This window comes from Triturus cristatus, chromosome 8, assembly GCF_964204655.1.
Source record: "Triturus cristatus chromosome 8, aTriCri1.1, whole genome shotgun sequence".
NCBI classification, from domain to species: domain Eukaryota; kingdom Metazoa; phylum Chordata; class Amphibia; order Caudata; family Salamandridae; genus Triturus; species Triturus cristatus.
The window spans coordinates 616,066,202-616,089,912 of NC_140591.1; the positions used below are offsets into that span (position 1 = coordinate 616,066,202).

Consider the following 23,711-nt stretch of genomic DNA (forward strand, 5'->3'; position numbering starts at 1 on the left):
CCCCCTCAGCCGCCCCGACAGTTCAGACCGCTATGTATTTAGGGATTAAAATTACTCCGCAGGTAGACCTTATTCCAGATATGAATATCTTACCTTTGATTAATTCAGTTAAATTATTGTTTACACGCTTGGTCAACTTGCATCGATCTTTGTATGGACGGTGCAATGTTCTTAAAATGTTAATCCTTCCTAAATTCTTATACTTGTTCCGCACAATCCCTTTGGAATTTTCTCAATTTAGCCTAGCTAAAGCGAACACAACTTGTAACAGGTTTTTGTGGGGTTACCGCCGGCCGCGGCAAAGTGGATGTGTTTACCCCGGCAAAGGGGTGGCTGGGCGGTTCCTAATCTTTTATATTATTTTTGGTCCTCCATAATCCAACATTTCGGACTACCACTGTTTGGAGATATTGCTGGGCCACCATTATCGTGCAGGTCTTCAATTTTTGAAGTAGGGCTAGGTGAAAATGCAAGGGGGATTTTACTACGAGTGCTGGAACCTAGCTACTTTTCAGTATGGCGCAAGGTTCGCCGAAAATGGGCGGTTCCCAACCTGAATTATTATACCGATTTCTCAGCTTGGTCACTACCTCTAGTCTTCCGGGGTTCAAATCACTTTTAAGTGGATTGAAGGAGGGTTGGCAAAACTGGGTGATTTAGGTCATGATGGCTGTCTGGCATCTTTTTCTTGGCTTAGGGATAGGTATCAGCTTAGCGCACAAGATTTTTTCAAATACTTGCAACTCCGGAGCTTCATAGATAGATTGAAGGTTAACTCAGAGGTATTATTTGGTAAGATAACATTGCTTGAGCTGATTTCCAGACGCTCAAAAATAGGGGTAATCCATCAGCATTTACTCTCAGGGCTGCCAGATGATATCGCAGCGCATACTAGAAAACTTGAGATTAAGTTGGGGGTAACAGGGTTGGATCTATCGGAAGCTCTTGCAGCGGCCGGGAGGGTCTTAATATCTGGGAGCTTACGGTCTCAGTGCTATATGGCCATATTTGATTTATATTACACCCCGGCTAAGATATCTAAGTGGGGGGGTAATGGCCTGCACTGTTGCCCCAGATGTGGGCAGTTGGCTGCAAACGATCTACACATGTTTTTTGTATGCGTAAGACTCCGGCCCTTTCTGGTCGATGTTGAGCAATTCATCAATTTAAGGCTGCAGATACCTGTTACTCTCTCCCCTGAATTGGTGATTTGTGGGCTCGAAAGTAGCATGTTGCATGAAAGATCTCAATATACCTCTGCTTTAGTGTTAATTGCGATGGCTATATTCCGTCTATGTATAACCTCGGATAGGATCAGTCCAGAGGCTACTACATTTTTTAACTGGAGAGCAAGGATGTTGTCCTTGCACAATATAGAGACTGCTGTGTGGGAAAGATGGGGCAGACGGAGACTTGACATGGGTAAAAAGATTTGGACTCCTTTTGAAGATTGGTTAGCCCAATAAGGGCATAGTTGCTCCACTGTTTCAATGTAAAACAATTGTGTGCCCTTTTTTCTTATTATTTATGCTTTAATGTTTGTTTTACAAAACCACCATGCTAAGTGTAAACCGTTATATCACATGTATGTAACCAAGCTTTTTTTTTTTTTTTTAAATAAAAAAATTAAATAAATAAATAAACTTGTTTGGCCATCAAAAATTACTTTTAAGCGAGCTGGATTGGTTAGAAAGGCCTGAGCCTTTTTATCCTGAAACTGTTTGATAAGCTGACGAAGTCGCCACCACCTTTCGACAGTGGAATGGCAAAAGTCCGGGTGGACGAAATAAGAGATCTCGTTGCGGGATCTTTTAGAGTCAGGCCGCGCTTTTTCGAACACTGCCTGGCGTAACAGAAAATTGCCGAAATAGACTAGGATGGCTCGGGGTAAAGCTCCTGTCTTTATAGGCAGTTTCTGGGCAAAGGGGACCCGATGAGCACGCTGGATCTCGAGAGCCCAGTTCCAGCCGGTAAGCTCAGGTAGAGAGTCTCGCAACAGGTCAACCACAAAAGAGCGCATATTCGCTCCCTCGATCCCCTCGGGAATCCCAAGAATCCGCAGATTAGATCTCCGTTGGAAATTTTCGAACTCCTCCAGTTTCCATCTAACATCCACTAACTGTGCCTCGTGAGATTCCACCATCGCTTGAATTGAGGCAGCGTCAGATTCCGTGGTGACTATCCTAGATTCAAGGTCTGTTAGGCGTTCCCCAAATGAGCTGCAGGTTTTCGTAAGTTTTCGAACGACTCCCTGCATTTTACGCATGGCCAACTGAGCCTTGCGACTATCTTGGCGAGTTTCCTCACGATGCATGGAGATAGCCTGAAAAATAGTCTCTAGAGTTGGAGGGGTTGGCTCAGATACAGCAGGGGCCGGTTGGGAGCCGAGCTTAGGGTTAGACAGTTGGTTTGTTGGAGTGTAGTCCCAGGCAAGCTCCTTGCCGCCACTCTTCCTTTTTTTTTCTCAACAGTTTTACATTTGGGACCAACTGTCCCTTCCTCCTCACTATAGCTTAAGTCTTTGTCACCAGATGATCCCTCAGTCCACTCATCACCATCAGAGAAAAAAAGAAAAATCGCTGGGTTCCTCGTCAGGCTCTGTTTGATATTCGCAGTCGATATTGCTACTGGCATTTACATCGATTTCAAGAGCATGCTTAGTGGCGACTAGATCGAGATTAGCATTGGAAAGTTGCTCCTGCTCCTGGGAGCACAGATTGTTGTAATTGTCGATATGGCCCCCAGAGTCCCCACCATCAATGACTATTTTTCCCACATTGCCAGTATTACCACTACCCTCTGGGTAGGTCACCGCTATTGAGGCCAGAATCGGTATTTTTTCCAGCCCCCCCTTAAGACTCGGCATCAGAGTTTGAGATATAGAGCCCCCAGGCCTACCTTCAATGTTAACTGTCTCGCTGACTAGTCCATGTCCTTTTGCCGTCTCGCTCGATCCCCTCTGCGATCCCAGAGTTCCATCCCCCGGTGCAAGCAGCTCTCGAGGGAGTGAGTCGTTTCCAGCAGGTTCTTCGTATAGTGTGCTCGATGGTGTATCTGGACTTACTTCAGAGCGGACCATTGCCCTGAGCTTCCCTTCGCGACCCGGACCTGCTCTCCCGACAGGACCTCTCAGCAGGTCCACAACCGTAGGGCTGGCCGGGCGACCTCTCTGTGATGACCTGCCTCTTCCTCTTTTTTCCGGATCCGGGCAGTCAGCGTCCCGCGTCGTCCTCCTTGCCGCTGGGTCAGAGCACAGGATTGTAGTGCGCTCAGCGGAGCCTCCGCCGCGACCTCTCCCGCTTGAATCCCCGGGGTCTGCTTGACAGTTTTAGCCCTGGCCCCCGCAGCGGCCTTAGGACCCATCTCCACGCGTCCGGCAGTCACCGCGGAGTCCGCTGAGCCCTCCTCGCTAGCCGACAGCGTCTGAAGAAGTGAGCCCTCTCGAGAAGTCGCAGACCTGGCCGCCGCGATCCTGGCGAAATGCCGCAGAATGGAGAGGCCGATCACCGTACCCAGAAGCCGCAGGTACTCGCTGCCAATCTTTTGGGGGTAAGATGTTTCTGGGCAGCACCCTGCAATATTCATAGTGTCGGTTATGAATGTTTACTTTTCCCAACGCCCTGAGGAAGCCCCAGGCCAGATGGCCAGTGTAAGGGGGCGAAACACGTGTTGGCTATAATTGTTCTTCTTTTGTTTCGAAGCACTACAAAATAAATTGGAATTGGTTCCAGGGAACAAGTGATTTGTCTTACTCGTTCTGACACATCGACAAGATACTGTACTGTTGTCTGTTTCAACTCCCATTTGTGGGAGCAGTTGTTTTGTCTGCTCAGTTGGTCTGCTGTAATGTTGTCTACCCCTGCCAGGTGTACTGTCTGTAGATTGATTTTTTTTGGGGGTATCGCCCAAAGCCAGATTTCCTCTGCAAGTTTGCTCAGGGGAAAGGACCTTGTTCCCCCATGTTTGTTCAGGTTGAACATTGTAGTTGTATTGTCTGTTTGTATTAAGATGGTTTTCCCCTGAATATGTTTCTGGAATGCTTTGAGTGCCAGAAAAACTGTTTTCCTCCCCAAACAATTGATAGGTTTTGTGAAATCCTGTTCGCTCCACTGACCATGAACTTTCAGCTGGTTGAAATGTGCACCCCACCCGTTGAGGGATGCATCCGTGGTGACTGTCACAGATGGAGTTGGGTCCCTGAAATGTCTCCCCTGTGCTATGTTGTTGGATGCCCACCATTGTATCTCTGCTTGCACCCTTTATGTAACAACCACTATATCCTCCCAACTTCCTGTGGCTTGTGACCAGCTGTTGGTGAGCCATTCTTGAAATAAACACACGTGTAGGCGAGCATGAGAGATGAGTGGGATACAGGATGCCTTCATGCCCATTAGTTTAATTACTTTCCTCACTGTCATAGACTGACCCTTCTGGTGGAGGGCTGTTTCGTGATGGATAGCTTGTATTCTGGCTTGTGTGGAATAAGCCTTTGCGTTTGTTGTGTTCAGTCTAGCTCCCAGGAAGGTTTTTTCGCTTTCTGGTGTTGAAGAAAGATTTTTTGTGGTTAATTGAGAAACCCAGGATTTGAAGCATTTGAATTATTTTTTGAACATGATTGTGACATGTTTGTTCCATGTGTCCCCTTATTAGACAGTCGTCTAAGTAGGGGTAGACGTGGATTTTCTCTCTTCTCAGGTGTGCCGCCACTGCGGCTAGACACTTTGTGAACACCCATGGAGCAGATTTTATGCCGATCGGGAGTACCTTGAATTGGTAGTGTGTTCCATTGTGTAAGAATCTTAGGTACTTTCTGTGCCTTTTGTTCATATGGATATGTATGTTGGCGTCCTTGAAGTTTATTGTTGCCAAGTAATCCCCCTTTTGAATTTGTGGGATTATTTCTTGAAGGGTACACATCTTGAAGTGTTGTGTTAGTATGAACTTGTTTACAAATCTTTAAGTATTGGCCTTAGAGTCTGGTCGTGTTTGGGTACAAGAAAGCATGGAGAGTAGTTTCCTTTGTACCACTCATGTGTTAGTACCTTTTCTATTGCCTGTTTTTGGTATAGTTCTTTGATTTCTGTGTTGAGCAGTGTTGGTTCTGATCTGGTTAATTTTCTTGTTTTGGGTGGATTTGCAGGTGGTGTCTTTGTGAGCTCTGCAATATCCGTATAGTACCAAATGTAATATCCAACTGTCTGTTGTGATCCTTTTCCATTGTGTGTGGAAAAAGAATATTCTTCCCCCCCACTGGTGTCTTGTGTGGGTCCTTTTCCGTGAGAAAGTCAGTTAGCCCGGTTTCCTCTTCCTCTAGAGGATTGGCCTCTTCCTCTGCCATTCCCTCTTCCTCGAAAGGGCTGCTTTTGCTGTTGTTTCCAAACTTGGTAGCTAGACTGTTGACCCATCTGTTGGTCTGCGTTCTGTCCCTGAGATTGTTGTGGCATCTGCTGTCCTTGACCAAAGCTGCCTCTACCTGTGGTCTTTTTTGTTAGCAAAGCCTCCTCTTTTAAAAGAACCTCTTTGCTGTAGGGCCCCCATTGCCCTTGCTTTTCATTGTCTTTTTTTAATTTGCTGAAGGAATTCATCCACTTCCTTGCCAAACAGAGCTTCTCTGTTGAATGGTCTATTGATAACTGATGTCTGAACCTCTTGTTTAAAGTCAGAAATTCTGAGCCAGGCATGCCTTCGGAGGATGGTTTCTGTGCACCTTTGCCTGCTTGCACTATCTGCTGCATCTAGGTCTGACTTTAGGCAGGTGTTAGCCACATTTTTACCTTCTTGGACAATCGTTTTTGCCCTCTTTGTCTTCCTCTGGGAGTTTGTGCAGCAACTCTCCTATTTCATCCGACTTTTGGTGGCCATATCTGTTTAACAGGGCATTAGAGTTGGCAATGCGCCACTGTGTTGCTGCCTCTTTCTCCATTCTCCTTTCCACCATGTCTATCCTCTTACTTTCCTTCTCAGGTGGTGGCCCTGTGTTGGAGAATTCACTAGCTCTCTTCCTGGCTGTGGTGACAATAATAGAGTCAGGTACTATACTTCTCTGAATATATTCTGGGTCTTTTGAGGAGGGTTTGTACTCTCTACTCTGGGGGTTACCCCCTTGTTTGAAGCTGGTTCTTTGAATGCTTCTTTGCCTTGGTTCAGGATACTTGGCAGCATAGGCAGGTATTGTGTTCCTCTTGAAGCTGGTGCCAGTGTTTCTAGCAAGAAACATGTGTCCCCCATTTCCTCCTCTAAGGGCACTCCAAATTGATTCGCTGCCCTTTTGACAATATGAGTGTAGAAAGCGAGGTCATCTGGAGGTGAAGCTTTTGAAGTGTAGCTGCGAATCTCTTCTTCCGGGCTCTCAGTGTCGAGGTCGTTCCACTCTTCCTCGAAATTCTCAGAGTTTTCCTCCTCTCCAGGTATGTCTCCGTATTCCTCGGGTTCAAAGTCGAAGATCCCTTCTTCCTCTCTTTCAGCGTCTTCTGCCTCTTCGGCGTGGACGTTCTCTGGTTCGGCCGCCGGTGTTTTCGGGATTCGAAAATCCTTCAGACTGCATCGAAGTCCTTCTTTTGTAGGAGCACTGCCATTTCTTCCTAGAGTCTTCTCCTTTTATTTTTGACCTCGAGAGCCCTCTCGGCGTCGGTGGCCGGAGATTTTATTTTCTTCCCTATGTCGACGTTAGTCTTCGGCGGTGTAGTGCCCTTTTTTGTGGAATCGGTGTCGACCCTTTGTTTCGGTGTCTTCAGCAATTTTCCCTCCTTGGTAACCTTCGGTTGGTTTCTGTGGGGTTCTTTCAATCGCGGCTGACCTTTGATCGCCTTTTTGCTCGGCGTCGGGCTGCCTTGTGCGCCTTATGTTCGTGGCCCTTTGGTTCCGACGGATCTTTATTGTGTCTTCCCTTCTTTGTCGACTTTTACGGATCCTTAGCCTTTTTCTTGGCGTGGGTTTTTTCGGAGTCCCCCTCTAGGACCTAGAGGTCCGATCCCTCGTGCGTCGACTCCACTGGTTCTCCATGTTCCTCCTAGTCGCTCGAGAAACCCAGGTCTCTCGTTGAGGTTTTCTTCAATGTCTGCGACATTGTGGCGAAGTGGGCCTGTCTTTGACTTCGACGTATCCTTAGCATTTTTGGTAGGAACGCTACACAGGCATCACAGTCCTTGTGGTCTTCGGGCAGGCAGAGGTTGCAGATGTTGTGTGGGTCGCATTGAGCGTACTTATGGTGGAACTCGGGGCCGCATTTGAAGGGGGTATTCTCCATGGCCCCTACCTCACCATTTGTGAACTGGAGTGGTCCTCTGGTTCGGCCTTGCTCACGACGATGATGGATGATATTTCTTCGTTGACGTTGATGATGGATGCTATTTCTTCATTGACGTCTATGATCGATGATTTTCTTCGTTAATCGTCTTTTTCTAAGTTTTTGGGGAAAATTCAAAAAAAAATTCGGAGCTTCCCGTCTTGCTGCCAGAACCAACAGCGAAAAAAAGAATCTGAAGATGGCCACCACGCACGTCGACCTCCAGGATACCGTCCGACGTCACACAGGGGACGTACCTGCCACCAAATGGTGCTCGACAGCAACCAAAACAAGAAATAAAAAACAGACAATTCAGGACCCAACCACTAGATGGCGGAATGATGCACAGCATGTGAATCTAGAAAAGGATTCATGCAGCAAAACTACTATTATGCCACCATCCTGTGGGAGGGGGCATAGCTCTAGCCCAGATTGGAAAGGTCCCATCATCTTCAAGATGGTAGGCACTGAAAAATGTGTTTGCCGTTGCCTCCAGCACCTGAGGGGTGGAGTTGGTGAAAGGGAGCACATCTCCTGTTCTCACTTCGGTTTTCCCGACGGTTCTCCCATCAAAAGTGGGGGTTTGAACCCAGGGCTGCCATCTGCTGCTAGCAGCAGAGGCTGGGGTCACATTACAAAAGCGACAAGGCCTTTGAAGCATCCCTCTCGAGCACTGTGCTCATCCTGAGAGGAGGAGGAGGACTGACGCCTCTGCCCAGGATAGGCTTGGTTACTGGCCTTAGAGAAAAGGGGCTCTCAACCCAGCAGTCCAGAAACATGTCTGGTGGAGGCAAGCTGCCTAAAGCCAATCAGAGACCACACCAGGGTTGGAAGGTTTTCAGGGGGCACTTCTGAGGTGCCCTCTGGGTATATGTTACAATAAATCCAACACTGGCATCAGTGTGGGTTGAGAGGAGGAGTTTGGTACCAAACACTCCTGGGTTCAGTAAAGCCATCATGGTGCTAGGGAACTTGAGTTGTCGAGTTCCCAGCCCATGTACTATCTATGGCTTCACTGGCACTTACAATATTGGGAATAGACTTAAATATTGTAGGGGCATACACATATAGTGCACCCTGATATAGGGCTTTTAAGACCTGCTAGAAGGGTGACTTACCTATACCTAGGCTTAGGCAGTGCTGCTTGGCATGGCACGCAGGCAGTGCGCCATGTCAACTTTGTTGTTTTATTCTGCACCAAGGCATGCAGGATGCAGTGGCAGTTGGCATGGCCTTGGCGAGGGGTCCCTAGGGGACCCTCTTCAGTCACAATGTCCTAGGTACCATTGTACCACTTACTAGAGACTTAAAGGGGGACTGAAGTAGCCAACCGTGATACAGTTTTTAGGGAAGGGGCTCTGGCACAGGGGACCTGGTTGGCAGGGACCCTGTGCACTTTCAATCAAAACCACATCATTTTCCAGCCAAAAAACGTTGGGGGCTAACCAGGTCAAAACAGGTACTTTCTCACACTAATGGACCTGGCTGCAGTCACTGTGCACAGACTATAATTTAAACACAACACCCCTGCCGTAAGAACCCGTCAGACCAGAGAACATTCTTGGGTTAACACCAGTGTACCCAGAATCCCAATACAAGCACAAAGGTTAACCATTATCAGATCACAGTCTTCAACCATGTACCATGACTAATTGAGTAGTCTGTACTTTTAAACGAAAAAGCCATCTCTGAAAATTAACTTAATAGGGTTAACATTTGTTTGAATTTTCCAACATAAAGGAAATGTCTGTGCAAATAAAATCAACAATTAAAAATGGCTCCACTCAACGTGTCTGTCCATGCAAAAATATAGGACCCAAATTCCTAAAACAAGTGCAGAATTGTAGGTTTCTGAAAATAATTAGCATAGAATTCCACATTTCATGGTGCTGTACAAAAGTTAAACAACTATAATTTTCAAAACTACACAAACTTTAGATTGGCAACAGTACCCTGATAAATAGTACATTCAAAACTAATCTGTACAGTTAACTAGTTACTTTGTAGGATTCAACCAAGGGGAAGGCAGGGTTCTTGAAACATACTTCTACAAATGGGGAAAGGGGTGAAGGCATCCTTGGCTACTGTATTTGTGCCTTGAGGTGGCATCAAAAAAGACTAACACTATGAACTAAAAGAAACTGCACACACAAGTATTATGTGGAGATAAAATTACTATCACCACATTCTCTCAGCCACAACTGTTCAGTGTTCCTGGTATGGCTTGCTAGAAACGTGTTGAAGATATCACTGTAAACAGAGAGGAGGGACTCTGGTGCAGCTAACTCACTGCACTTTGAAAATCTTTTCCTTACCGAGACATATTAAAATATTTCAAAATGCAGTGAAGCTAATACTTTTCCAGTGATTCTGAAGCCAAGAAAATGTTTCCAATGGAGTCATTATGGCTGAAGCTTGAAAACTGGCCTTTTTCCTTATGAAAATATGTAGTCTGAAGATCCTAGAGATCACACCATTCAAAATGTCCTTTATAAAGGAAAGAAAACAATCTGTAGATAATCAAACCACAAATCAAATTAACACCAAAGCCTTTTATCTTACCTTTTCTGAGGCTGCAGTCGGTTTTGACACAAAACCCAGTCTATCCTTTATAGATAATTTAGTATCGCTCTAAAAAGTAGTAAAGAAATTAAGAATGTGCTTTTAGAAAAGTAAGCATTTAGGTGTAAACGTGATGTGTTCAATATGAAATGGGTCACATGGCCCTGGGTGTGCAGAGGGCACTGGTTTATTCGATGAACTCTGAAGAAAAGGACATTCTCCAGTATACAAAGAGAAAAATCACTTAAAAATCTGAATTACTTGTATAACACCAATCACATTCTGGAGCTGTCCATTCGGCCTCTCTCCATCTTGCCCTCTTCTGTGTACCTACACCCTTAGCATTTCACCACAAATTTAAAAAGCTGGTTCCACACGTTTACATAAAGGTAACATTTGCTGCATTTTGATGTTTTTTGGTGGATCATTATTTAATGAGAGAAAGAAGTGCATTTTGAGATTTACTGGCAAAGTAGAGCATGTTGATTTAAAAACTCATTACAATTCTTGATTTGTAAAGAAAACCAAGCAAACCAAGATTTGTACAGTGGGGTAACTTAATAAAACGTGTACATCATGTACAAAACTCATTACATGCTTGATTTGTAAAGAAAAACAAGCAAACCATGATTTGCACAGTGGGGTAACTTAATGAAAACATGTACGTCACGTACACTGCCTACAGAACGCTGAGGATATCACGTGCTCCTAGGAGATCATAGCTAGTAGTATAGTATAGAAACAGATTTATGTGGAATAATTTCAAGATTTTAAAGTGCATGATGGAACTGCAGCATAATCTCCACCCGGTCCAATTATGCTTGTAACTTCTACATTCCTCACCCACTACCCATTGGTTCTGTGAGGAGGACATTTCCATGGTGAGAGAGAACTAGCACTGCATACTTTGCATTTGAGTGAATACATGTGCCCCTTTGCTTGCGGGTTCATGTAGTTTTGAGGTATATAACATGTTGAGCTGGCACTAAAATCCACCAGGGAAAAAGCATTAGCAAAGCCAACCGGTTTGTCCTTGGCAAACTGGGTGGCCGCCATTCTTTTAAATCAATGTATTGTAATCATCTGCCACAAAAATGTTAGGAAAAAAGATAACATGCTGCTGCCTAAAGATAGCAGCCTTATGCCTGAAATATTTTATATGTAAAAAATAATTAACAGTCACACATAATTAACATAAAAGTACAAATGTATCATAGTAGGCATGAATACGTTAAGCAGGCATAGAAATCTTATTATTTTTTCCCAGTTTAATGTACAATATGTTTTTTCTTGGGGCAAACAAAATGTATTTTTGACTTTGAATTACTGCTTCTAGAAGATACCATTTAAACACCCAAAAATAAAACAAGGATAATAAATGTAAAGGAAAAGGCATTGGCAAAGTAAAACCCCAACAGGTACTGGTTCTAAAGTGTGCTGCTTTTTAGGCCATCCCTGCATGCAGCGCGCATGCGCTGTTGCTACGGCGACAATCTTGTGTCAAACAACTCTAAAAGGGGCTTTTAGTCCACACATTGCTTGCCATTAATTGACATAATTACCACTCTTTGCTGCCTTCTAATTCGGCAGAAATTGCGAGGCTTCACTTCCTTATGTATGTGAGCATATGGAGGAAGTACAGATTAATTTAATTAGTGTCCATCTGCTGCTCGCGCTGTGATTGAGGTAATATTTCTTATTTTTTGACCCACGTAGTTTGTCTTTTCTGGTGAGTCAAAATATTTAGTTACCTCCAGAGAATGGGTTCTAAGCATGTTGAAACTCTTATTTACGAAATGCGAGGTTAATTAAAGAAGTGGTAGAAAGAATGACACTTGAGTGTGGTGTGCAACTTGGTAAACCCCTTGTCCTGAGTGTAGTATGGTGCAATTTGCTTAACTAGACCAATACAACTTTCTTACCATCTGTATGGTGGAAATAATTTTATGATCCCTGTACATTAGACATAGTGATTACATTTGTGATTGATATGTTATGATGGTGCTTCATGCATTTTTATATCTTTATATGTTTTTTCTGCAGGATTTTTTATATTATTGACATTCAGTTGAGGGTTCTATTTTTGTTGTCTTGAAGAAGGTGGTCACAAATGACCTTATCCACCAAAACGCACTGACCCCCATGCCGTGCTGAATTTGAAACAGATGAACACATTAGAAAAGGAGTTGTTTGTCATCATGTGTTTATTTGATTGACTCCTACAAACTAGCTCAAACCAATGACATTTGTCATTGTCTTGTATGTTTTCTCTTTTAAATTATTGTCTGTGCGCGTTTAATGTATTTTTAAAGAAAACCTTTGTCTAACCTTTTTATTGAATGGATTTTAAGCTTTTGAAAAATTGTAATGATATAGGACATATGGATAATTTTTATTAAAAAGTCTGTGACACACATCTAGTTAACCTTGTAGTATTTGACTAAGTCAAGATTGAGGTACGAGTGCCTGCTGTGCGGGTGTCTGTATGTAGAGCTGGTGGATGACCAGTGCTTCCAAAGGAAATTATTCATGACTTGATACTTTCTGTAGCTAACAAAGGTATGTCATTTTCTACATAGTTAACTATTTAGGGGAGCAGTCTATACCTATTACTGAGTCCATTACTTAGAGGTAATGACATACCATTTGGAGTCACGTGAAGAAAATGGTCACCAAAATGATTATACCACAAAAGGAGGCGGGAGGTTGCATAGGTTCTTTTGGTTACCATCCACCAACCCTCTAACTATTGCTTCAGCCTTGCCCATAGACTTAGCATGGTCTGATTCACTGATTGCGCTGCGATGGATAAAGTGCTGCTCTCTCCTCCCCACTCATTCTCCATTTACCCGCAAACTAGAGGATCACCCTTAGACCTTCAAAAGTGTCTACCTCTCCCACACCCAATTCTTTGACGTGTTGTGTGCGAGATAATAATTTGGTCAAACTCCCACGGTGTGACAGTCATAGGGCCATATTTCAATGTGGTAATAGATGGGGAACTGGACACTAATGCATAGGAAGCTGGACACCCATGATGACGCTCTGCTGGGGCCAAAAGACTACACGCCTGCAGACTGGACGACTGCTCTAGGACTGTACGACATCTAGCATATGTGGCACTTATGGGGGATCCTATAAGAATTACTCTGCTTCCTTCAATCAACTTTTAAGATTAAACTATTTCTTCCTCCCGACAGCCAACCTGTCTTCAGTTAGTGAGTCACATATCCTTCCACAAAGGATTCCGACCATTCCATTATTCGTATACACCTAGGCAGAGCAAGAGCAAAGCATGATGGCTAGTCAATGAGGATTTCATGGAGTACCTACTGGAAGAAGTCCAAACGTATTTTCAGCTAAATATGGGCTCCATTTTGTTTGCCTGTATACTTTAGGAAGCCTTTAAAGTGGTAATTCAGGTAAAGTAAAGTCTTTCCTCTGTAACCGGGAAAAGAAGAGAATACTAATAGGAAGGTGCAATGTGCTAAAAATTACGATGTTCCCCAAAACGTTATATTTATTGCATTGTATTCCGCTAGAGCAAAGAAACAATTTTTTTTTTTTTAGGAAATTAGACAGAATATTTCCCCAATTTATCTGGCACTATAAGAAGGTCAGGCGTTCTCTGAAATTTTTGACCCTCCTACAAGATCGCGGAGGGCTGGCGGTTCCTAATCTGCTTTATTATTATGGGTTGGACGGGGGTGGGATAGGATACTAAGCTAGGGAGGGATTTGGTCTCCACTGGTGAGGTCACCCTTCTATGACAATTTTAGTCAGGTGGAACTCTTATGCCAGATCACCCTAGATGCTGCAAAACTGACAAAGATGGCTTCTCAAAGTTAGATATATGGGACCGGGGTTAAGTATGGCAAGCTTCTGTACTAGCCAGCTAACAAGGAGGCTCTTCCTAGAACAATCCTAATTACTCAGAGCCCTGTTGCAGTGCTGGTATCCGATGCTTCAGAAAATGCTGCAATATTGGCAGTGTATTATAGCACCCTTTATGAAATAGGTCCTCTATTGGCTCAGGAACTAGCTTTACATCTCATGCAGAACTTCCCAAACGAGGCATTACACCCAAAGAATCGTGCAACTCTGAAACTGCTGCTTACCAAAATGCTCTTAAATCTCTAAAAGATATGAACTTGGCGAAGAAACCTAGCCCCAACAGATTCTCTATGGAGTGCTTCAAATACTTTGCTTCGCTCTTGCCCCCCGCCCCCCACCTCAAGGATATGACTTAAGAAGACAAACCAGTGGATTCCATAGTGGAAAACCTTGAGCCAACTATGCTCTTGGCTTCCTTAAACGGAGGAAACCTCTTCAACGACTCACATTATTCCTCTTAATTTCTCGGATTAATGCAAATACGGCGATTCTGGCCAAGGCTCTAGTTATTCACCTGGTAGAGAAGTTTAGCACACTGTTCACCAGTATTAACATAGTTTCATGCCAGGAAGGAGCACGAGACACTAGTTCAGGTACAGACAGTGCTTGCACACATTTTTGGGCTCCTGTGTATGGACACTGATCAACTTTGAAAAGGCGTTCAATTCTCTGAGGGTGATCTTTTTTGAGGCAGGTCTAGGAAAAAAGTAACTTTAGGCCCCCCTTTGCTTTACAAGCTCAAGGGCCCGTGTTCGAACAAATGGGGTCTTGTCTTCCACTTTCCTCAGCAGGAGGGACACTAAGCAAACATATGCCTTCTCTCAAACCTGTTGGAGTTTTCTATGTAGTGGATCCGTGCGGCATGCTGGTAAAGGCTTCAAGTGGAAGGGAGGCACTGAAGTTCTATTATGCTTACATACAGATGATTGTGAGAAAATGGAAAACATTTGGGGTGGTTGGGAGACCTCATCATTTAATCATGTCACTATTCTTTAACAGGTCCAGTTAGATTACTTTAAAGTAAACCATAGCTCAGTCCTGGGTAGCCGTGACAGAACAGTCAGGCTTAATTTAAAGGAAACAAATGGGAAGCACTTAGAAGGGAATAAAGGTTTTTGAAATAAAGACTCAATAACTGATTTAGTACTGATTTGTTAGAACCATAAAAGCGCAATAAGAAAAATAAACCACTTATTCAAACAATCTTCAAAACAGGAAAATATAAAACAAACCCTTCTTAATTAGCTCACTATTATTGCACATTTATCATAAATTAATGCTTGATATTGTTTAAAATCACATTCTTACAAATCCCCATACGAAACAAAATATAAACCTGTTAAATTATCTGCATTTAAAATGCCACTAAAATCCACAACAAATTAATAAAATAACGAGCTCTTGCAATGATGAACGCAGCTTTAATTACACACATTAAAACATACTCATATGAGAACAGAGACTGTAGAAATGTCAGAACTATTCTACATCTCCTCAGATGCCCTGCCACTTCATAAGGGGTACTAGGTGAACGTGTGAATGACATGAAAAGACCACAAAAAATAAAATGAAGTGCAATAAAGTTTGTGGTGAGCTCATATTGCAGGGGAACATAGTTTTGGTCTTAAAATTCCCCAATGGAAAACGCAACTGTCATCTCATGTACCCCAGTCTAAATCTGATGAGCAGCATACTCTTCCAGGGGTGGATTAGTAAATCAAAATATAGCACCATACCAAGGTATTCTGCTTGTCACATATTACTTAATCAAAGGGATCTGCAATTCTATAGCCAGTCTCTCCCTCCGTCTGGCCTCCATAAGACCTGTTTGATCCAGACCTCATCTTTAACAGACATTTCAGAAGATGAGGTTAAAATGGACAGGCTACTGAATTTTTTGTGGTCATGCTGATATAGTGGAGCAAAGGTATTTTGGCTTTATGATCAAAGGATAGGCAGTCTTCAAGTACATCCTTATTAAGTGAGGTATGTTCACTCCGCCATATAGATAACCATAGAAAAAAAGGAGCTAGTTTAACATTATTTTCAACTTTATCTATTCCTAGCTTTTCAAGCAAAAATGAAATCCGGGCTACACAGTGTAAGCTACAATAGTCAACGGCACATACGGTTTTCTTCCAACTGCAGGATTTTTACTTGTACATGACCCAATATGCCTGCATCATAAGTTAAGACAGAGACATTGCCTATTGCAGATTTCTAGCAGCTGTCTTCTAAGTTTGCCACCCCTTTAAACAGGGAACCCAGGGATTGAGAGAAACCCAAGTGTCAACTTGGTAGGTAAGGGCCCTAGAATTAACAGAATCAAATGCTACCCCTACATAAGGGAAGATGTTAACCTTCTCAATAGCCTTCCCTTTAATAAATAAAACAGTGTTTTAATATCTTCGAGAGACCTAAGTCTATCAACTTGTTTAGACCATTCGGGGAATATGACAATAAAACTGCATCAGTTGCATATAAAAGAACAGGCACTAGTTTCTTCTTATACTAGGCAGATCCAGTCCCCTGGTAGTTAAAAAGGGGCCTAAACCATTAATGTATAATAATAACATTGGAGCCAAGCGACATCCTTGGCGCACCCCTTGAACCAATCCAAACGTGTCAGTGTGTTCACCATTTTCTTCAAATCCTACAGCAGATATCAGATCCAAATATAAGGCTTGCACAAAATGCACCAATCTTTCATCTGTACCCACAGTGTATATCAGTGCCCATATTTTAGATTTATTAACACTATCAAAGCCACATGATTAATCAATAAATGACACATGGATTGAACTGGATTTGGCTATTATATATTTAGACATTATGAAATGAAGGTTTAAACATTTGTTCAATTGTCCCATGCCCTGATCCAAACCAATACTGCACCTCGGAGAGAACACTGCAGTCTTCTATCTAGGTCACAAATCTCTTTCTCTATAATTTTAACAGCGGAGTTTCCCTTTTTCAATATTACCACAATAGTCGCTGACTATTAGGTATGTGGGAGTCCTGCCTTGCATGTTTAGATAACTACATCAGTTTAAAGAGGGGCCCACAACTCGTGGTTGCTTTATAGAGGTCCATTGGAACTTCATCCAGCAATGGAGCTTTTATTTACGGGCAATTCTTTTAGCTACCTCCACTTTATTTAGTTTGGCCTGACTGGATTGGTTTTAGATTATAAATTGAACTTTTCATCCTCTAGAAAATTATAAATGGATATAAAATGATTACTCCAGCAAAGTGCACTAATCTTGGTGCCTATAATAATAATAATAACTTTATTGCATGCTTTAAAAAAAAGAAAAAACCTTTGCAAGTACAAAAGATAAAATGTAACACGTTGAGTTTTATCAATTTGAACCCCGATTCCTGTAAAAAAGCGCCCAGGCCCCCACATGAACGAACTCTCTTGTAGGTACACTACCCACAAATGCCTGTGATGATGATCCCTTAGGGTCATTTGTGGTCGTGAGATTGTATATTACGTCCCAGAAGTAGCCAGCCTATACACCAATCCATTTTTTGGTAGCAGTTTTGCTTTGATGTTTCCAACAGATTTTCATGCGTCTAAATGCCCGCAAGGAAGCTTGTCCAGCTATTGTAGAGATCCTGAAGTCTGAGTCACTGCCTGAGGTGGCTGTCGACTTATCCCCTCCCCCAATTTTTTTGCTGCACGGTCCATAAACCTTACCAGTGCACAGTTTAAATTTGTGTTCCGTGGATCAAAAAAGCCAATACTGCAGCTCTACACGATCTGACCTCCTTATTGTTCCAGCCCCTCCGTAGGAGGGACCTCCTTTCCTTCAAGAGGCTTGGACACAAGCATAAAACATGAATTATGTCTTCCCTATGATAGCCGCAAAACCGACATGGTTCCTGGGCATGATCTCTTTTCCATTTGGGAAGGTGGCAGGACAAGGATATCACCACTAATCTTAGTTTTAAAAAGCAGAGTTTAGTGTGTGCGCTGAATGGTGAAGCTAAATAGCTCTGAGGTGTCAACTGTTCATATGATATAAGGGTCATCCAGCCGTGTCTTCTTCTTGCAAGACTTGCCTTGTCTTCCATAGAGGAGAGCTTTTTTGCGCTTATCTTTGCTAGCCTTTTGAACTCATTTTGGCTAACGTGTAGGTCCCATACTTCGCTCAGGCCTAATGTTTTTAACCCGCTTGTCAAATAGCCATGCCCCGCTAGCCATCGTTTTGTGTTCAGGTTGGCCCATAGATGTTGCGCTAGGCTGCCTTCCTTTGACATCCTCAGTTTGTGGCAGCTCACTAGAAAAGTCATTATTCTGCCCAATGATTGTTTGCAGATTCCGAATTCCAGCCTGATTTGTGCCGGGGACGTATTTGATGGTAGCTGGAAGACTGTTCTGAAGATTTTTGCAATGATTTTAACATTGGCCGCTATCCGGTCCTTTTAACACCTCGTTTCCGTATGTTAAAGTTGGGAGGATTTTTGCCTGTGCCATCTGAAGTGTTTGAGCGAATGTTGGGCCGAATAATTTCCTGGGATAGAGCCGAGTGCAAATGCTAGCGCCGTTCCTTTCTTTTTTTGCTTTCCCAAATGGCTTTTGTATCTTCCGTTGTTGTTGAAGAGGACTCCTAAGTACTTTTGGCAATTGGTTTTTATGATGCTTTCTGAATTTAAGACCCATGCCAACTTCTTGGGCCTTCCCGGACGAACCGCCAAGATTTTGGTTTTCTTATTGTTTATCTGAAGCGCATTCTTAATTGAGTATGCGGCAGTTGCATCCATGAGCCTTTGTAAACCTATCTTTGTATTGCTTAGGAGGACCACATCATCGGCGTATAACACGTTTGACAGCTGTAGGCTGCCTAGTTTGGGAGCATGCGAGTTGACTGTGTTTAGAGCTTCTGGGAAATCTGATAAAAATAAATTAAAAAGTGTGGGGGCCAAGACACATCCTTGTTTGAGTCCTTGCATTGTTAAAATTGGTCGCGACTGTCTGGAACCGTCATCAATTTTGATCCTGACCCATGTGTCCTGATGCAGTAGCTGTACTGCTCTTAGTAGTCCATTTGGTATGTTTAGTAAGGAGAGCTTCTGCCATAGCTTGGCCCTGTTGACCTTATCGAACGCCGATTTATAGTCTATAAATCCCATGTAGAACGGTCTGGTCCTAGACTCTGCCTCATCTATCAAGCAGTAGAGAGCTATAAGATTAACCGTAGTGCCAGTGTCTTTTGTGAATCCAGTTTGGTTTGGAGGGATTACTGAGCGTTCCTCAGCCCATGCCCAAAGTCAATTGAGCAGCATCCCTGCAAAGTACTTTGCCTCGTTATCGATTAGGGCAACTAACCGTTAATTTTCTGGAGATTTTTTGTCCCCTCCTTTAAAAATTGGAACGAGAATCGATCCTTGCCAAGAGGGTGGAATGGTGTTCTTTTCTAAGATGGAAGTGAAGAGTGGAGCTAACTTGGAGGCCCAGAAGGCCGGATCCTCCTCAAACAAGGCTGGAGGAATGCCTCCTGGTCCTGGGGCCCCATCTTTCAGACCCTTTTTGACCAGCTTTTCATTTTGGTCCTCTGGGACTGTGCTGTGCTCAATGCTGTTGACATAGTTTTGTCTGTCTGTATGCTTTGCGGTTGCTGGGCCTTTATGGAGATGCTCTTCCCTAATTAGTGCTTTGCGAAAGTGCTCCGGAGGCGAGTTTTCCACTGTTGCTGCATTGCTGCCCTCTATGCCAATAACCTGATTAAAGGTGAGGTCTTGTCGATCATTAAAGTGACTGTACAGAAATAAGTACCACTCGGACTCCAGTATGTTTGACGAGGCAGCTTTCAGGACACAGCCTCCAAGACTATTTATAGTGCGCCAGAACCTCGCAGAGTTGTTTGTCCTTATGTCGTTGTATAATTTGGCCCAAAAGGAGTTCCAATGAGCCCTTCGATGTTCTCTTTTTACAGTCTTTAAATGTCATCGAGCTTCTCTCAGTTTGGTTATAGTTGATGGGTCTATTGGCTTTATTTTTAGTTCCCGCCATAGCCGCTTCATGCTTCTTTTCGCCGATCGTATCACAGGATCACAAGAAGTCGAATGTTGGGTCCAGATCGCTTTTGCCTGCATTATTGGTTTTACGTATTTGGCTGACAGCTTCCTCACGAAGTTTGGCCAATTTGCAACTTGATCTTCAGTTGTTATGCTGGTGTTCACAATCATATATTTTGCCTCCATTGCTACCTGCTTTAGGTTTTTGACCGAGCACTTAAAACTTTTTAAATTGATCGTAAAGCTTTCGAAAGCTTGTGCCCCTGCCTTAGCATGTTGTACCAGCCTAGTGCTAAGCAGTATTTCTTGAGGGCTGTGGTCGCTTTCTAGTCTTTTGCCAAACCCGAAGATTTGATTCAAGAGGGGAAGGCCGACGAAAGTGTAGTCAATTAAGGATGCGCCAGTTTTTGATAAAAATGAGAGGCCAGGTGGCTTGTCAGGAAAGAAATGCCCGTTAAGGGCCCTAAGGCAAAGATGTTCTAGGTTTCCTTGTAAGGTGCAGCTCTTCGGGTCCTCCTTGATCCATCCGGGGTGGTCCTGCGGTGGCATGTCGCTTTCCTGCGATTTGGTTACCTCATTTTTTGGTAGGTCGGACATTAGCCACATGTTAAAGTCTCCAGATAGTATGATATCTGTGTTCGAATATCCAGATCTCGTTCCCAGCACCGTCGCTATCACCTCATCGGAGAGGGTATGCCTGGACGCGGAGTTTGGGCGGATGTACACATTCAATAAGATTATAGTCCTGGGCTGGCCTTTGTAGGTACTGAAACAAAGTCCCACAGACTGAAGAGAATGGGAAGAGCTTACGAGGTCCCATGAGGTGATTGTGTTGTTTGTTGATTATGTAGATGGCTAGACCTCCGCTGCCTCGTCCAGAGAATTTTGTTTTCAATGCTGGAGTGTGGTGAGTTTTAACCCCTTCCAGATGCTGCGGCTCCGCGAGCCAGGTCTCTTGTAGCAATATGATATCAAATGACCATAGGTAGGAGATCGTGGCACCGTCCCCCAGTTTGTTTGATAGCCCATTTATGTCCCAAGAGCAGATCCTTAGTGGGCAGGCTTCTTGGACCTTTTGGTGGTTGTTTTGTCAGTGTAGCAGCCGGGTTGAGTTTAATAATCCCGCCAACCATGACCATGTGCAGGCCTGTTCCAGTCCCCTGTTTAGTATGTGTTGGCCCTCTCTTGCTATTTTTTCTTTCGAATCGGAGATGGGACTTTTATCCCGGGCACTCCTCAGGACCGAGTAGACGGCTCTTTGTCCTGCACTTGGGCGCTCAATTGCTCGGGTTTCCTGCAGAACATGTGGGTAGCCTGGTTCCCTGACGGGGAGTATGGTGATGCCCCACTGCTTTAAGGTTTCCATGTGCCTTAAGATTTTGTTCATTGCCTCCATCGAGTGCCAGGAGACCTTCGTGGTTTCATTTGTTTGACCCTGGCCTGGTGCAATAAATTCTATCTAAGTGATGTCTTGTGATGTTACAGCATTCGACAGGGCTATGGCTTCAATCAGTTTCATGAGGTTTCCACGGTTTAATATGTCGCAACTGCCTTTGGACTTGTACTCTGGGTAAGAAAGCGTGAACGTTGTAACTCCATGAGAGAGGACCTCAGGAGGCTCAGATAGTGTCTCCGGCCCTGGCGTACAGTCCATTGGGACAGTTCCTGATAAGGGTCCGAGGGTTGCCTCCTTCATTACTATGTACACCGGTGTGGGAGTCGACATGTTCAATACTGTAGGGCTCTTTTGACTCTTGATTTGCGCCGCAGCTGATTAGCGCTTCGCCTCCCTTGCCCTGCGCAAGTGTGGTAAAGTTGCCCAAATGATCTTTATGCAAACTACTGGCTTGGGCCTGATTTGGTAATTTGGTGCTACCAGGCAGCTCTATAAGCCTGGTGCACCTTTGGCCCTCTGCCCTTGACGTAGACTTGGGGTCCGAGTATGCCAATTGAATGTTAATAGTTGGCTCTGTTTTCCCCCCTTTTCTCGTATGCTCAGGGTCGAACCCAGCAACATCCTTTTCCTTCTCAAGGGATGAGGAGCCAATCTGGTTATGTTTGACGTTGCCAGATGAGGTTGTTTGGATCTCTGATTCCTTGGTTGACTCGTCTGTTCTTATTTGATCTTTGTGCCCGGTTGAGGCTGCTCGTCTATAGGTGTTGAACAGTGGGTAGAGACTCAGATCTTGCTTAGACCGGCGAATCTTGTTCTGACCTTTCCGCTTTGTCTTTTCCCCTTGCCATTGGGATCTTCCATGACCTGATCTAATTGGGATGATGTGATGAGCTCTGCTTTGCCCGCGGCTGAGGATTTTTGTAAGTTGTTCATAGTGTTGCCGGTGGCCGATGTTACGGGGATGATGGCATGGCCCTGCTCTGGCCCCCCTAACCCTTGAGTTTGCCGCCACCTTATCTTTGTTGACGGGGCTTGTGACCCATCTTTTATACTTGGGAGGAGAGGCTTTGCATTTGTAACTTCTTTTAGGTGCACCATCAATTTTGCCATCATCTCTGGAAGCGTGCTTAGTTTCTCAATTATTGGTGAGCAATCGCATCTTTGTTGCGGGAGGTCGGCATCCGCTTGGGCCCGTCCAATCAAGTTATTTAGATTTGTGATTTTGTTGTCTTTGTTAGCGACATACACCGCCAGTGTGTTCAAAAGGCTGATTTGTATGTCCATTTTATTGGCTTGGTAAGTCATGGCATCAGCTGACCTTTGTAAAATGTCCAGAGCTGTGGCCCATGCCGTCTCCTGTTTGAAGTCCTCCTTCATCCTCTCGTTAGGGACCGGTGAGGGCCTGGGGTGGTCGGGAGCGTCTTTGCCATATGATGAAAGCATGATTTCCCATTCTTTTGATTCTAAAAAGGAGAGATCCCTCTCCACAGCACAAGCGTCCTCCTGGCATAGCGAAGGCCTAGTCCAGCTCTGCCCATGGTGTAAGTGCTGGGCAAGGTCTCTTCCACCGTCCCCCCAATGTGGTGGGTATTCTTGTGATACGGATGGTGTAATAGCAGAAGTGACCGCTCCCCCTTCCGTTGTATCGCTTGTGCTGCCCTTTCTGCCCGTCTTTGTTGGTGGGTTGGTGTGCTTGGAAGTGAAGTCTGAGCTGACATAGGGGAAGGCTGCAGTATTGGCTACAGAGTCACTCATTGTCTCTAGGTGTTTTAATACGGCCGTAATATGAGTGCTCCCAACAGCAGCTAAGACTGGAGGTGGGACCCCTAGACTGCTCAGCGTGGTTATATTAGGGTCACCTCCCCCCTGTGATGGTTCTAGCACATTAAACTTGCTGGTTTCTGTGGCTTTGTTGGTTTGTGGCTTGCCTATCTCAAAGTTGCCGCCTGAGCTGTCCTTGCAAATGGTCACTGTGGGGCTCAAAGGGATAGGTAGTCCCTTGATTTTTGTGTTACTCGAGAAGACGGCTGACCCTACGTCTTTTAGAAAGGCAATTTTTGACGTTCTTTTTGGTTGAATGCTAGATGATTTGTAGTGAGCGAAGCCAGCACTCTGCGAGTGAAGATGGGAGGTGCTGACTATAGTGCTTCCAGATGCACTTGACGACAGGTCGAGTATCCGATCTGTGTCAACATTAGATGTCTCTAGCTTTTCTTTGTTTTTTCTTTTGTGGGGCTGCGCTCAGGGCACGAGTCGGGGTACCACGCGGGTGGACTGCATCCCCCCACTTATTTTCCAGGGTGGACGCTGTCCACCCTGCTCAATCAAAACGCCGTCCACCCTTCCCAAATACGCGCGCACAAAGTGAAGACCACAAACAACAATGTATTTCCGGGTGGCTGGCTGAATCCGGAAATTTCTCGGACTGCCGCCAATCATCACGCCCCATGCCCCTGCACCTACCGGGTTCACCGTTGCCAGGGTACCCACCAATAGACGCCGTGATCTTCAACCAATGGGTGGGTGGGTCTGCAACTCGGCAGTCCCGCC

General features: G+C 44.4%; 1 protein-coding gene across 4 annotated transcripts in view; it reads right to left on the reverse strand.

Moving 5' to 3' along the window:
- The window catches only part of RBM26 (RNA binding motif protein 26), a 999,243-nt gene that overhangs the window by 500,742 nt on the left and 474,790 nt on the right, over nucleotides 1-23,711 (reverse strand). For 2 of the 4 annotated variants that reach the window (XM_085622080.1, XM_085622079.1), the window contains exon 15: nucleotides 9,848-9,916. The exons of the other annotated variants lie outside the window; for them this stretch is intronic. In XM_085622080.1, coding sequence (XP_085478206.1) covers nucleotides 9,848-9,916 — 69 coding nt within the window. The remainder of the gene's footprint in view (nucleotides 1-9,847; nucleotides 9,917-23,711) is intronic. 4 annotated transcript variants of the gene reach the window in all.